The sequence below is a fragment of the Salmo salar genome, chromosome ssa15, assembly GCF_905237065.1.
Source record: "Salmo salar chromosome ssa15, Ssal_v3.1, whole genome shotgun sequence".
NCBI lineage: Eukaryota > Metazoa > Chordata > Actinopteri > Salmoniformes > Salmonidae > Salmo > Salmo salar.
In genome coordinates, this window is record NC_059456.1 from 28132267 (window position 1) to 28149156 (window position 16890).

Genomic DNA, 16890 nt, shown 5'->3' on the forward strand with positions numbered 1-16890 from the left:
CTCCTGCTCCTCCTTGCACAAAGGCGGAGGTAGCGGTCCTGCTGCTGGGTTTTTGCCCTCCTACGGCCTCCTCCACGTCTCCTGATGTACTGGCCTGTCTCCTGGTAGCGCCTCCATGCTCTGGACACTACGCTGACAGACACAGCAAACCTTCTTGCCACAGCTCGCATTGATGTGCCATCCTGGATGAGCTGCACTACCTGAGCCACTTGTGTGGGTTGTAGACTCCGTCTCAAGCTACCACTAGAGTGAAAGCACCGCCATCATTCAAAAGTGACCAAAACATCAGCCAGGAAGCATAGGAACTGAGAAGTGGTCTGTGGTCACCACCTGCAGAACCACTCCTTTATTGGGGGTGTCTTGCTAATTGCCTATAATTTCCACCTGTTGTCTATTCCATTTGCACAACAGCATGTGAAATTTATTGTCAATTAGTGTTGCTTCGTAAGTGGACAGTTTGATTTCACAGAAGTGTGATTGACTTGGAGTTACATTGTGTTGTTTAAGTGTTCCCTTTATTTTTTTGAGCAGTGTATATAAAATCTATAGAATGCCATTAAAAGCGGTATAAATCAATAACTAATTCAAAGTTTGTCACAGAAACATAAAACTAGGTATGATTTATTCTATAAATGTCTAGTAAACTTTTACAACATTTTATTTGAGTAAACATTCTAGTTCTGATTTGATAGAAATACATAAAATCTATAAAATGTCATTTAAAGCTATATAAATCAATAACCTTTTCACAGATTTTGACAGAAGAATCAAACTAGGTATGATTTATTCTATAAATGTATAGCATACTTTTACAACCTTTTGTTTTGAGTAAACATTACAGTTTTGATTTGATAGAAATACATACAATCTATAAAATGCCATTAAAAGCGGTATAAATCAATAACTAATTCAATGTTTTTCACAGAAACATCAAACAAGGTATGATTTATTCTATAAATGTCTAGCATACTTTTACAACCTTTAGTTTTGAGGAAAAAAATTACATTTAGGATTTTATGGAAATACATAAAATCTATAAGATCGCCATTTAAAGCGGTATAAAGTGGCTGCTGCCAACATACTGACTCAACTCCAGCCACTTTAATAATGGAAAAATGGATGTAATAAATGTATCACGAGCCACTTTAAACAATGCCACTTCATATAATGTTTACATACCCTACATTACTCATCTCATATGTACATACTGTACTCTATACCATCTACTGCATCTTGCCATCTTGATGTAATGTATCACTAGCCACTTTAAACAATGCCACTTTTATATGTTTACATAACCTACATTACTCATCTCATATGTATATACTGTACTCTATACCATTTACTGCATCTTGATGTAATGTATCACTAGCCACTTTAAACAATGCCACTTTTATATGTTTACATATCCTACATTACTCATCTATGTATATACTGTACTCTATACCATCCACTGCATCTTGCCTATGCCGTTCTATTCCATCACTCATTCATATATTTTTTTTAATGTACATATTCTTATTCATTCCTTTACACTTGTGTGTATAAGGTAGTTGTTGTGAAATTGTTAGGTTAGATTACTCGTTCGATATTACTGCATTGTCGGAACTAGAAGCACAAGCATTTCGCTACACTCACATTAACATCTGCTAACCATGTGTATGTGACAAATAAAATTTGATTTCATTTGAAATCAATAACTAATTCACTGTTTGACACAGAAACATCAAACTTCATATGATTTATTCTATAAATGTCTAGCATACTTTTACAACCTTTGTTTTGAGTAAACATTACAGTTTTGAATTGATATAAATACATACAATCTATAAGATGCCATTTAAAGCGATATAAATCAATAACTAATTCGCTGTTTGACACAGAAACATCGTATGACTTATTCTATAAATGTCTAGCATACTTTTACAACCTTTTGTTTTGAGTAAACATTTCAGTTTTGATTTGATAGAGGGCATGTGGTCAAAGTTCTAACCAGTCTGTTGTACCCTATTAGAAGGGGCCTGGCATAAAATTCTGCATCTTCAGTCATATCAAATTAAATTACAGGAAAAAACTACGGGACGAAGGGGTCAGGCCTGACTAACAAAAAAGACAGGTGGATGGATTAACATGAACCTTCCACAGTGGAGATGAGGAAAACTAAGAGTGAACCACAACATACACTACCATTCAAAAGTTTGGGCTCACTGTTTTTGAAAGAAAAGCACATTTTTTTGGTCCATGAAAGTAACATCAAATTGATCATAAAGTGTAGACAATGTTAATGTTGTAAATGACTATTGTAGCTGGAAACGTCAGATTTTTGGGGGAATATCTACATATGCATACAGAGGGCCCATTATCAGCAACCATCACGCCTGTGTTGCAATGGCACGTTGTGTTAGCTAATCCAAGTTTATCATTTTAAAAGGCTAATTGATCATTATAAAACCCTTCTGGACGAAATAATTCTGCCAATGTGAGCCTATGAGGACCTTGTGGATCAGATTTACCATTGTACCCACTGATCAAACATATAACAGACAGACACTGCTAAAAAGGGGTTGTTTGTGATATCTACACTCAGTTGCCACTTTATTAGGTTCGCCATCCTATTCCCGAAAAATAAATTGCTCCTACATACAGTTGAAGTGGGAAGTTTACATACACCTTAGCCAAATACATTTAAACTCAGTTTTTCACAATTCCTGACATTTAATCCTGGAAAAAATCCCTGTCTTCGGTCAATTAGGATCACCACTTTATTTTAAGAATGTGAAATGTCAGAACAATAGTAGAGAGAATGATTTATTTCAGCTTTTATTTCTTTCATCACATTCCCAGTGGGTCAAACGTTTACATACACTCAATTAGTATTTGGTAGCATTGCCTTTAAATTGTATAACTTTGGTAAAACATTTTGGGTAGCCTTCCACAAGCTTCCCATAATAAGTTGGGTGAATTTTGGCCCATATCTCCTGACACAGCTGGTGTAACTGAGTCAGGTTTGAAGGCCTCCTTGCTCCCACAACCTTTTTCAGTTCTGCCCACACATTTTCTATAGGAATGAGGTCAGGGCTTTGTGATGGCCACTCCAAGACCTTGACTTTGTTGTTCTTAAGCCATTTTGCCACAACTTTGGAAGTATGCTTGGTGTCATTGTCCATTTGGAAAACCCATTTGCGATCAAGCTTTAACTTCCTGACTGATGTCTTGAGATGTTGCTTCAATATATCCACACAATTTTCCATCCTCATGATGCCATCTACTGTATAAAGTGCACCAGTCCCTATTGCAGCAAAGCACCCCCACATCATGATGCTGTCACCCCCGTGCTTCACCGTTGGGATGGTGTTCTTCGGCTTGCAAGCCTCCCCCTTTTTCCTCCAAACATAACGATGGTCATTATGGCCAAACAGTTCTATTTTTGTTTCATCAGACCAGAGGACATTTCTCCAAAAAGTATGATCTTTGTCCCCATGTGCAGTTGCAAACCATAGTCTAACTTTTTATAGACGGTTTTGGAGCAGTGGCTTCTTCCTTGCTGAGCGGCCTTTCGGGTTATCTCGTTATAGGACTCGTTTTACTGTGGATATAAATGCTTTTATACTTGTTTCCTCCAGAATCTTCACAAGGTCCTTTGCTGTTGTTGTGGGATTGATTTGCACTCTTTGCACCAAAGTACGTTCATCTCTAGGAGACAGAACGCATCTCCTTCCTGAGCGGTATGACAGCTGCGTGGTCCCATGGTGTTTATACTTGCGTACTACTGGCTGTACAGATGAACGTGGTACCTTCAGGTGTTTGGAAATTGCTCCCAAGGATGAACCAGACTTGTGGAGGTCTACCATTTTTTTCTGAGGTCTTGGCTGATTTCTTTTGATTTTCCCATGATGTCAAGCAAAGAGGCACTGAGTTTGAAGGTGAGCCTTGAAATACATCCACAGGTACACCTCCAATTGACTCAAATTATGTCAATTAGCCTATCAGAAGCTTCTAAAGCCATGACATAATTTTATGGAATTTTCCAAGTAGTTTAAAGGCACAGTCAACTTAGCGTTGACTGTGGTCATCCCGCTCTTCAAAGGGGGAGACACTCTAGACCCAAACTGCTACAGACCTATATCTATCCTACCCTGCCTTTCTAAGTCCTTCAAAAGCCAAGTTAACAAACAGATTACCGACCATTTCGAATCCCACCGTACCTTATCCGCTATGCAATCTGGTTTCAGAGCTGGTCATGGGTGCACCTCAGCCACGCTAAAGGTCCTAAACAATATCATAACCGCCATCGATAAGAGACGCCACTACAGCCTGGGGTTTGATCTCAGGCTGTGTCATGGACGTGACCGGAAGTCTCATAGGGCGGCGCACAATTGGCAGTTAGGTGAGGGTTTGGATGGTGGGGCTTTCCTTGGATCATCGCGCTCTAGCAACTCCTTGTGGCGGGCCAGGTACCTGCAAGCTGACTTCAGTCGAACGATGTTTCCTCCGACACATTGGAGCAGCTGGCTTCCGGGTTAAGCAAGCAGCGTGACTTTGGTGGCTCCTATTTCGGAGGACGCATGTTTCGGAAGGACAGTACTGTGCAGCCGTATTCATCGACCTGGCCAAGGCTTTCGACTCTGTCAATCACCACATTCTTATCGGCAGACTCAACAGCCTTGGTTTCTCAAATGATTGCCTTGCCTGGTTCACCAACTACCTCTCTGATAGAGTTCAGTGTGTCAAATCGGAGGGCCTGTTGTCCGGACCTCTGGCAGTCTCAATGGGGGTGCCACGGGTTCAATTCTCAGGCCAACTCTCTTCTCTGTATACATCAATGATGTCACTCTAGCTGCTGGTGATTCTCTGATACACCTCTATGCAGACGACACCATTCTGTATAACTCTGGCCCTTCTTAGGACACTGTGTTAACTAACCTCCAGACGAGCTTCAATGCCATACAACTCTCCTTCCGTGGCCTCCAACTGCTCTTAAATGCAAGTAAAACTAAATGCATGCTCTTCAACCAATCGCTGCCCGCACATGCCTGCCCGTCCAGCATCACTACTCTGGACGGTTCTGACTTAGAATATGTGGACAACTACAAATACCTAGGTGTCTGGTTAGACTGTAAACTCTCCTTCCAGACTCACATTAAGCATCTCCAATCCAAAATTAAATCTAGAATCGGCGTCCTATTTCGCAAAAAAGCATCCTTCACTCATGCTGCCAAACATACCCTCGTAAAACTGACTATCCTACCGATCCTCGACTTCGGCGATGTCATTTACAAAATAGCCTCCAACACTCTACTCAACACATTGGATGCAGTCTATCACAGTGCCATCCGTTTTGTCACCAAAGCCCCATATACAACCCACCACTGCGACATGTATGCTCTCGTTGGCTGGCCCTCACTTCATACTCATCGCCAAACCCACTGGCTCCAGGTCATCTACAAGTCTCTGCTAGGTAAAGCCCCACCTTAATTCAGCTCACTGGTCACCATAGCAGCACCCACCTGTAGCACGCACTCCAGCAGGTATATCTCACTGGTCACCCACAAACCTTTCCTTCCAGTTCTCTGCTGCCAATGACTGGAACAAACTGCAAAAATCACTGAAGCTGGAGACTCATATCTCCCTCACTAGCTTTAAGCACCAGCTGTCAGAACAGCCCACAGATCACTGCACCTGTACACAGCCCATCTGTAAATAGCCCATCCAGCAACCTCATCCCCATACTGTATTTATTTATTTATCGTGCTCCTTTGCACCCCAGTATCTCTACTTGCACATTCATCTTCTGCACATGTCAGGTGTGTGCATACTGGTAGCGAAGTCAGGTGCAGGAGAGCAGAGATTTGTGAACAGGCAACCTGGTGGGTGAGGCGCAGGGCGATCCGGCCGGCGAAACTCACGCAGCAGTTCAGGGTCCAATACATCAGCCACCGGAACCCAACACCTCTCCTCCGGACCGTACCCCTCCCACTCCCCGAGGTACTGAAGGCCCCTCGCCCGACGCCTCGAATCCAGGATGGAACGGACGGAGTACGCCGGGGCCCCCTCGATGTCCAGAGGGGGCGGAGGAACCTCCCGCACCGCAGACTCCTGGAGTGGACCAGCCACCACCGACCTGAGGGGAGACACATGGAACGAGGGGTTAATATGGTAATCGGGGGGAAGCTGTAACCTGTAATATACCTCGTTCAGTCTCCTCAGGACTTTGAATGGCCCCACAAACCGCGGGCCCAGCTTCCGGCAGGGCAGGCGGAGGGGCAGGTTTCGGGTCGAGAGCCAGACCCTGTCTGGACCGCAGAAACCTGCCCACATCCTGGTTCACTCTCTCCACCTGCCCATTACTCTCGGGGTGGAAACCTGAGGTGAGGCTGATCGAGACCCCCAAACGTTCCATGAACGCCCTCCAGACTCTCGAAATGAACAGGGGACCTCGATCAGACACTATATCCTCAGGCACCCCGTAGTGCCGGAAGACGTGTGTTAACAGGGCCTCCGCAGTTTGTAGGGCCGTAGGGAGACCGGGCAGAGGGAAGAGACGACAGGACTTAGAGAAGCGATCCACAACGACCAGGATTGTGGCGTTCATCCACCTCTGGCCTGCTCGCCTCCCTACCTCTGCGGAAGCACAGTTCCCGCTCAGCCCAGTCAAAACTGTTCGCTGCTCTGGCACCCCAATGGTGGAACAAGCTCCCTCACGACGCCAGGACAGCGGAGTCAATCACCACCTTCCAGAGACACCTGAAACCCCACCTCTTTAAGGAATACCTGGGATAGGATTATGTAATCCTTCTAACCGCCCACCCTCCTCCCCAAAAAAGATATAGATGTACTATTGTAAAGTGGTTGTTCCACTGTATATCATAAGGTGAATGCACCAATTTGTAAGTCGCTCTGGATAAGAGCGTCTGCTAAATGACGTAAATGTGAAAATGTAAACACAACAATAACGTCTAATGTAACTGGCCCCTCTAACAGTACAACTGGCCCCAGCTTGCCCCCCCCCAGTTGAAATGGTCTAGAACCGCCACTGGTGCCGAACTGTTTTGCTTTATCTTGGCCAGGTCGCAGTTGTAAATGAGAACTTGTTCTCAACTAGCCTACCTGGTTAAATAAAGGTGAAATTATTTGTATTTTTTTTTAAAGTGTATGTAATCTTCTGACCCACTGGAATTGTGATACAGTGAATTATAAGTGAAATAATCTGTCTGTAAACAATTGTTGGAAAAATTACTTGTGTCATGCACAAAGTAGATGTCCTTACCGACTTGCCAAAACTATAGTTTGTTAACAAGAAATTTGTGGAGGGGTTGAAAAACGAGTTTAATGACTCCAAACTATGTGTATGTAAACTTCTGACTTCAACTGTATACCAAATCCATAAAGGTTATGTATTTCTATCAAGTCAAAACTGGAATTTTTCCCAAAACAAAGGTTGTAAAAGTATGCTAGACATTTATAGAATAAATCATACCTAGTTTGATGTTTCTGTGACAAACGGTGAATTAGTTAATGATTTATACAGCTTGAAATTGCAGTTGATAGATTGTATGTATTTCTATCAAATCAAAACTGAAATTTGTATTCAAAACAAATGTTGGAAAAGTATGATAGACATTTATATAATAAATCATATCTAGTTTGATGATTCTATGACAAACGGTGAATTAGTTATTGATTTTTACATTTGTAAATGTTTTTTGGCGAATGTCTGTTGAATGTCCGAATGTGTGAATATAAAACCAACTTTACCTCGGGTCTTTATGAGAACGAGCTGATCCAGTAGTCTAAAGCCAATAGCTACTAAAGACTATTATTATAGTCACCAATAAGACAGTGACTATAATAATTCGTTTGCACCGCAAATGTGTCATCGGCTATGTATAGGTTCGTCAGAGAAGACACAGGCTAGTTACATGGCGACATCAGCATTCCAAAAATACTGGAAGTTGTGGCGAGCTCGGGCTGCGACTGTAAAAGAGATCAATGAGATAAGAGGAGAGGAATTAATGTTTCACTGAGTGCTTGTGGGTAACGATGTTCTGGGTTGTTCAGAGGACTGAATGTATGTGACGGGTGAAGACACCGAATAGAAGTTCTCGGTGAGCCTATTTCAATGAAGAAACTTGACATTTACAGCGACAAAATCCACGAGTCATGCTAGCGGAGTTCAGGAGTTTGAGATCCGACGATTTGGAACAGCGCGCCTAACCTGGGATCTGGATGAGTCCGTTTTAACTGGGAGATTCTGTCGGCATTTGAGTAGGAAGACGCTCTTTAATGTCGAATAATATGCAGCGAAAACTCTGGCAATAAATTATTAACCAATTCATACCGTCAAAACAACGCTTGTTCAGCTTAGTTATCAGTTTATCGTTCAGCCAACCAGCAGCAAAATAGCGAGCGCTGCCCTACGGTGTTAAAGGGACACCGCAGGTATTGACCAAGTTGTTGTGACATTTAAAGTTACCGTCACATGCCATTGTCGGACCTGGACTGACGAAATTGCCATCATGTCGTCCGGAGCGGAGAAGAGGCTGGACACCCGGCTGAAAAAGTTGGAATCGCTGATCAGAGACCCGAAGTCGGCATTAAACTTGGAGATTTTACTGGTAAGTTTTTAACAACAGGACAACACAACTGTCAGAGAGGAGCAGCATGGATTTGCAGTAGCATATCGGCCATCTATGAGTAGCTGATCAGTCAAACGTCCAACTAATCTATTGGATGATGGTGGACATTTTTCCTCTTTATCTTGGCTATTCAGGGATTTTGCCCCCAGGGTTAATTCACTCTTATAACATCTTGTGGGTGTGTAAAGCACATGTCAATACTTTAGTCCAATACAGTACACAACCGTCACAAATGTTTTGCTATCAACCGATACAACTATAGTGATTTAGATTGAACAGAGCCTGAAGAAATAAGGTTCCCATCATCTTGCTCTCCCCTCATACTAGAGGGAAGATTGCACTTCGTTGCATCAGATGTATGGGACACAGATCTGAAAATCTGGATCCAAGAGTAGGCCTATTTGCTAAATCACCCTGTAGTAGGCTCAGGTGTTAAAGTACAAGAGGTGAGCAACCACCCATGTTTGTCTCCCTGACAGCTAGCAACCTCCTCTGCTTGGACAAGCCCCTTGTGACCACCTGGCTGGCGGCCATTTTAGAACTTGACCTATCAAGGAATGCACCGCCAATCTCTCAGAAAGCAACCTTGTGTGGATGCAGCTCATTGTTAGCTGTTGTCAGGCGATAGGGGAGTCCCTAGGTTTTTGTTCTAGCGTGTTATCAGTGCATTCATTTGATTTAACCTCAGCACACACCCCTTAGCCTCAGGCAGTGGCCTAATGCCCTGAATCTATGGTATTTTCAGGGTTTTGGATCATAAAAAACATGCTCAGTAGGCCTCTATAACGTCTCGACTATAATTTACCTATAATACAGTCAGGCATTTTTTTGTTTGTTGTTGGCACACTTCATTTGCTAACCAATGAAGCGCTTTAAAATAATTCACAGAAAAATGTCTAGACTGGATGAACATGTTTTTCTAGATGAACATGTACTCACTATCCATTCCCATCATTCCATGTCTATTTCAGTTCACAGATGTGACGCTTTACTTGAGGAAATGGTTTAGGAATACACCTCCGTTTTGGATTCAACCCCCCCCCCATAACTCCCATGAGCGGATTTAACAGGTTTTGAATAAACAGATTATGTGTAGGCAGATTACGGAAGAAACAGATTAGCTGTTGAATAAGACCTGATCCTAGATCAGCACTTCTACATAGAGTCCCCAGAGGATCTACTCTTGAGTGGTTGGTTGAGGTTGGTTGTAATTCAAAAAGTGTCATGTGCTCCCCAGACACTGATAACAAACCCATACTTTATCCACAACATCAGCATACTGCAAGTAGAGGGATTGGCAGTTTGTTGTGGTACACCCAGCACATATGATGATATAGTGTATGACCTTAGTAGCTACACGATAATGGAAGCTACCAGAAAGTATATCAGAGGAAGCTATTGAATGGATATGCCTATAAATCTTCTTCCATTTTAAAGGGACACGTCAGGATTTTTGCAATGAAGCCATTTATCTACTTCCCCAGAGTCAGTTAGCAACTTTGAAGGAAGCTTAATAAGGGAAAGGGGGATACCTAGTCAGTTGTCCAACTGAATGTATTCAACGGAAATATGTCTTCCGCATTTAACCCCAACCCCTCTGAATCAATGCGGTGCTAAGTGGTAGCATGCTAGGCATCCACTATAGGTTTCAATCATTGTGTAACTGCTGATGATGGAGATGCGGAGAAGAAACCACATTAGGCTATTTGAGAGTGACGCAACCTAATGGTCTTTTGTGAAAATGAGGACACATCCAAAAGTACCTGCTTAAGGGAATAATTGTGTTGTTATTTTGGGTTGTCATGAGTCACCGTGAGAGGAAGGCCAATTGAAACCCTCACAATAGACCAATAGTGTGAGCTCACTAGATCGTAATCTAGGACTGTCATGGATCCAAATATGGGCATTGTATTTTACACTATAGGCTTGTTGCTATTCCAACTATGCTAAGCCCTCTCTTATTCAACCATTCCTAAATGAAGTTGTTTTTTTACAATGATAATACATGTTTATTGTGATCAATTAATCAATTATCCCTCAATCCGCCTCACTTAGTTAAAGGAATAGGTTGGGATTTTGGCAATTAAGCCAATGCTAGCTGATCCCTTAGACTTTCAGTCATTGTTTGGGGACCAGCATGCCTCATTGTTAGCCCTACAGAGCTGGGTCCTTTTCAGTAAGGCACAGCATAGAAAAACATTTCACAACAGAACACTAAAATCGTTGTTCTTATTGGACAAGTTCAGATAGCAGTACATCCCAGTTTCATTCTTTATCAAAACGTTTTCACCCAACTAGCCTAAACACTAACCTGTTTTTGTATCGTCCAGTGCCCTCATATCACTAAGTTTACCCAACTGATAGCTTACCGCTCTTGTGATTTTAAAAAGATAGTTAGAAATTAAACTTCCTTCAAACTGCACGCAGAGACCTATAAATCGTATCCATGAGTTCATCTGACTCTGCCAAAATCTCAAACTATCCCTTTAAATCACAAGAGCGGTAGGCTATCAGCTGATTCAACTTAGTGATATGAGGGCACTGGATGATACCAAAACAGGCTAGTGTCTACGCTAGTTGGCTGACAACCTTTTGTTGAAAAGTGAAACTGGGATGCACTGCTATTGAACTTGTCCAATAAGACCGCAAAATGTTTTGCTAATGTTTTGCTATGCTGTGCCTTACTGAACAAGTCTCTGTAGAAGGCCTAAAAGTGAGTCATGCTGGCCCCCGCTGCAGGGCACCACACCTCAGGAAGCTGAAAGCACATCCTGGCATTGAGCATGGAGATAACCCACCCTGACCACACAGTACTATTTCCTGTTTGTTTACGCTTGTTTTGGTGTAGTCGCTGGCACTCATCGTTTGTGAGGAAAACAAGCAGGAATACATTTCAATGAGATGTGTGTCTCCTGAGTAAGTTTACAAGTCTGCTTGTCCCTGTATTTGTTTTATATATTCATCTTGCATTCAGTCAAAATGTACAGACAGGCCTGGAAGGAGGTTTGTGAGGGAAATGTGATAGCGATAAAACTTGAAGGGTCAAATCCTAAAGCATGAAACGCACAGAGAATCTGACTGCCGATAGGTACTACCACAGAGACCTTTCCTTCTCTTGCTAGAACAAAAGACGTACCTGCTGCAAATCAGAGAGCACTTCAACCTCTACTTGGGGGAGATGACAAGAATGACAAGAAAAAGGAAGAGGGCACTTTTTCCGGTCTAAACCACCCACCTTTTCATCAGAATTCTAAAACTATAAAGCTGCATAATGCATTTATTTTTTCTAGAACAAGTCTTTACATCTTTTTTACATATAGCTAAGGAGTTTTGTGCTCAAATAGTTTTTTTGTTTGTTAGCTTTGATAATGTGCCCTAGCTTATTAGTTAGCTAGCTAATGCTAGCTTGTTAACAGGCAGTCGCGCAGACTTTATACGAAACAAATGGGGTGGTAAGTGCAGCACATTGCAAACAATACTAAATGCTTTACCAAGCTAGCTATCTGGCCACTGTAGTAATATTATGATTAAATCTCAATGGATTTCCATGAAGCAGCTGCCCGTACCCGGCTGCCGAGAGTCAATGCGGGGCGGCAGGTAGCCTAGTGGTTAGAGCGTTGGGCCAGTAACCGAAAGGTTGCTAGATCGAATCCCCGAGCTGACAAGGTAAAAATCTGTCTTTCTGCCCCTGAACAAGGCAGTTAACCCACTGTTCCTAGGCCGTCATTGTAAATAAGAATTTGTTCTTAACTGACTTGCCTAGTTAAATAAAGATAAAATAAAAAATGCAGTGTCTTTTACTTTACCTAGCTAGCAGCAAATCATGCTAACCATTTAGCTAATGTTAGCCTGCTAGCTAAAAATGTATCTATGCGATGATGGAAGGTGAGATTGTTTGTCATCTTGCTAGCTAGTTACAGTGCCTTCGGAAAGTATTCAGACCCATTCACTTTTTCCACATTTTGATACGTGGCTTATTCTAAAATTCATTAAATAAAACAATGTTCTCATCCATCTACACACAATACCCCATAATGACAAAGCAAAAACAGGTTTTTAGAAATTAACACATTTATTAAAAGCAAAAAACAGAAAAGCCTTATTTACATAAGTATTCAAACCCTTTGCTATGAGACTGGGAATTGAGCTCAGGTCCATCATGTTTCCATTGATCATCCTTGATGTTTCTACAACTTGAGTGCAGTCCACCTGTGGTAAATTCAATTGATTTGGACATGATTTGGAAAGGCACACACCTGTCTATATAAGGTCCCACAGTTGACAGTGCATGTCAGAGCAAAAACCAAGCTATGAGATCAAAGGATTTGTCCGTTGAGCTCAGAGACAGGATTGTGTCGAGGCACAGATCTGGGGAAGGGTACCAAAGCATTTCTGCTGCATTGAAGGTCCCCAAGAACACAGTGGCCTCCATCATTCTTTAATGGAAGAAGTTTGGAACCAAGTTTGGAACCACCAAGAGTCTTCCTAGAGCTGGTCAAACTGAGCAATCGGGGGAGAAGGGCCTTGGTCAGGGAGGTGAGCAAGAACCCGACGATCACTCTGACAGAGCTCTAGAGTTCCTCTGTGGCGATAGGAGAACCTTCCAGAAGGACAACCATCTCTGCAGCACTCCACCAATCAGGCCTTTATGGTAGAATGGTCAGACAGAAGCCACTCCTCAGTAAAAGGCACATGACAGCCCGCTTGGAGTTTGCCAAAAGGCACCTAAAGGACTCTCAGACCATGAGAAACAAGATTCTCTGGTCTGATGAAACCAAGATTAAACTCTTTGGCCTAAATGCCAAGCATCACGCCTGGAGGAAACCTGGCACCATCCCTACGGTGATGCATGGTGGTGGCAGCATGCTGTGGGGATGTTTTTCAGCGGCAGGGACTGGGAGACTAGTCAGGATCGAGGCAAAGATGAACTGAGCAAAGTACAGAGATCCTTGATGAAAACCTGCTCCAGAGTGCTCAGGACCTCAGACTGGGGCGACACTTCACCTTCCAACAGGACAACGACCCTAAGCACACAGCCAAGACAACACAGGAGTGGCTTCAGGACAAATGTCTGAATGTCCTTGAGTGTCCCAGCCCAAGTCAGGACTTGAACCCGATCGAACATCTCTGGAGAGGCCTGAAAATATTTGTGCAGTAACGCTCCCCATCCAACCTGACCGAGCTTGAGAGGATCTGTAGAGAAGAATGGGAGAAACTCCCCAAATACAGGTATGCCAAGCTTGTAGCGTCATACCCAAGAATACTCGAGGCTATAATCGCTGCCAAATGTGCTTCAACAAAGTACTGAGTAAAGGGGTCTGAATACTTATGTAAATGTTATATTTCAGTTTTTTATGTATAATAAATGAGCAAAAATGTCAAGCAGTTTTTGCATTGTCATTATGGGGTATTGTGTGTTGTGATGGGGGGGGGGGGGGACAATGTAATACTTTTTCAAATAAGGCTGTAACCTAACAAAGTGGAAAAAGTCAAGGGGTCTGAATAGTTTCCGAAGGCACTGTATATATTTTATTTATTTAACCAGGTAAGCTAGTTGAGAAGAAGTTCTCATTTACAACTGCGACCTGGCCAAGATAAAGCAAAGCAGTGCGACACAAACAACAACAGAGTTACACATGGAATAAACACACACACACGTGTGCAAAGTAATTACAATTTAGCAGATTCACTCTGGAGTGATAGATGAGCAGATGATAATGTGCAAGTAGTGATATTGGTGTGCAAAAGAGCAGAAAAAGAAATAAAAACAATATGGGGATGAGGTCGGTGGATTGGGTGGGCTATTTACAGATGGACTATGTACAACTGCAGCGATCGGTTAGCTGCTCAGATAGCTCATGTTTAAAGTTAGTGACAGAAATGTATGTCTCCAGCTTCAGAAATTTCTGCAATTCGTTCCAGTCAGTGGCAGCAGAGAACTGGAAGGAAAGGGCGGCCTAAAGGAGGTGCTGGATTTGGGGATGACCAGTGATATACCTGCTGGAGCGCATGCTACGGGTGGGTGTTGTTATCGTGACCAGTGAGCTGAGGTAAAGCGGCGCCTTACCTAGCATAGATTTATAGATGACCTGGAGCCAGTGGGTCTGGCGACAAATATGTAGCGAGGGCCTGCCGGCTAGAGCATATAGGTGGCAGTGGTGGGTGGTATAAGGCGCTTTGGTAACAAAACGGATGACACTGTGATAGATTGCATCTAATTTGCTGAGTAGAGTATTGGAAGCTATTTTGTAGATCACATCGCCAAAGTCGAGGATCGGTAGGATATCAGTTGTACGAGGGTATGTTTGGCGGCGTGAGTGAAGGAGGCTTTGTTGCGAAGTAGAAAGCTGATTCTAGATTTGATTTTGGATTGGAGATGTTTGATATGAGTCTGGAAGGAGAGTTTAGAGTCTAGCCAGACACCTAGGTATTTGTAGTTGTACACATATTCTAGGTCAGAACCGTCCAAAGTAGTGATGCTAGTCGGGCGGGCGGGTGCGGGCAGCGAACGGTTGAAAAGCATGCATTTGGTTTCACTAGCGTTTGAAGAGCAGTTGGAGGCCACGGAAGGAGAGTTGTATGGCATTGAAGCTTGTTTGGAGGTTAGTTAACACAGTGTCCAAAGAAGGGCCAGATGTATTCAGAATGGTGTTGTCTGCGTAGAGGTGGATTAGAGAATCACCCTCAGCAAGAGCGGCATCGTTGATATATACAGAGGAAAGAGTCGGCCCGAGAATTGAACCCTGTGGTACCCCCATAGAGACTGCCAGAGCTCCGGACAACAGGCCCTCCGATTTGACACACTGAACTGTCTGCGAAGTAGTTGGTGAGGCAGTCATTTGAGAAACCAAGGCTATTGAGTCTGCCAATAAGAATACGGTGATTGACCGAGTCGAAAGCCTTGGCCAGGTCGATGAAGACGGCTGCACAGTACTGTCTTTTATCGATGGCGGTTATGATATCGTTTAGTACCTTGAGCGTGGCTGAGGTGCACCCGTGACCAGCTCGGAAAACGGATTGCACAGCGGAGAAGGTACGGTGGGATTCGAAATGGTCAGTGATCTGTTTATTAACTTGGCTTTCAAAGACTTTAGAAAGGCAGGGCAGGATGGATATAGGTCTGTAACAGTTTGGGTCTAGAGTGTCACCCCCTTTGAAGGCAGGTTTCCAATCTTTTGGGATCTCGGACAAAATTAAAGAGAGGTTGAATAGACTGGTAATGGTGGTTGCAATAATGACGGCAGATAATTTTAAAAAGAGCGTGTCCAGATTGTATAGCCCAGCTGATATGTACGGGTCCAGGTTTTGCAGCTCTTTCAGAACATCTGCGATTTGGGTGAAGGAGAAGCTGGGGAGGCTCGGGCAAGTAGCTGCGAGGGGTGTGGAGCTGTTGGCCGGGGATTGGGGTAGCCAGGAGGAAAGCATGGCCAGCCGTAGAGAAATGCTTATTGAAATTCTCAATTATCATGGATTTATCCGGTGGTGACCGTGTCGTCTAGCCTCAGTGCAGTGGGCAGCTGGGAGGAGATGCTCTTGTTCTCCATGGACTTTACCGTGTCTCTAAACTTTTTGGAGTTAGAGCTACAGGATACAAATTTCTGTTTGAAAAAGCTAGACTTTGTTTTCCTGACTGACTGTGTGTATTGGTTCCTGACTTCCCTGAACAGTTGCATATCACGGGGACTATTCAATGCTATTGCAGTCAGCCACAGGATGTTTTTGTGCTGGTCGAGGGCAGTCAGGTCTGGAGTGAACCAAGGGCTATATCTGTTCTTAGTTCTACATTTTTTGAAAGGGGCATGCTTATTTAAGATGGATAGGAAATTACTTTTAATGAACGACCCGGCATCCTCGACTGACAGGATGAGGTCAATATCCTTCCAGGATACCTGGGCCAAGTCGATTAGAAAGGCCTGCTCGCAGAAGTGTTTTAGGGAGCGTTTGACAGTGATGAGGGGTGGTCGTTTGACCGCGGACCCATAGCGGATGCAGGCAATGAGGCAGTGATTGCTGAGATCCTGATTGAAAACAGCAGAGGTGTATTTGTGAGGGCAAGTTGGTCAGGATAATATCTATGAGGGTGCCCATGTTTACGGATTTAGGGTTGTACCTGGTGGTTTCCTTGATAATTTGTGTGAGATTGAGCGCATCTAGTTTAGATTGTAGGACTGCTGGGGTGTTAAGAATTTCTCAGTTTAGGTCATCTAACAGAACGAACTCTGAAGATAGATGGGGGGCAATCAATTCACATATG

At 43.3% G+C, this 16890-nt stretch overlaps 1 protein-coding gene across 9 annotated transcripts in view; it reads left to right on the forward strand.

The window, feature by feature from the left end:
* The first annotated feature begins 8002 nt into the window (after positions 1-8002).
* Positions 8003-16890, forward strand: part of LOC106571171 (rho-associated protein kinase 2) — a 74518-nt gene continuing 65630 nt past the window's right edge. For 4 of the 9 annotated variants that reach the window (XR_006759142.1, XM_045695595.1, XM_045695596.1 and 1 more), the window contains exon 1: positions 8003-8615. Coding sequence is in view for 6 of the 9 variants with exons in the window: in XM_045695595.1 (XP_045551551.1) it covers positions 8517-8615 (99 nt within the window). In the remaining 3 variants the exon portion in view is untranslated. Of the gene's footprint in view, positions 8616-11531; positions 11553-16890 lie in introns of those variants that run through there. The other 5 variants (XR_001320866.2, XM_014143924.2, XM_014143925.2 and 2 more) reach the window with 4 other exon arrangements.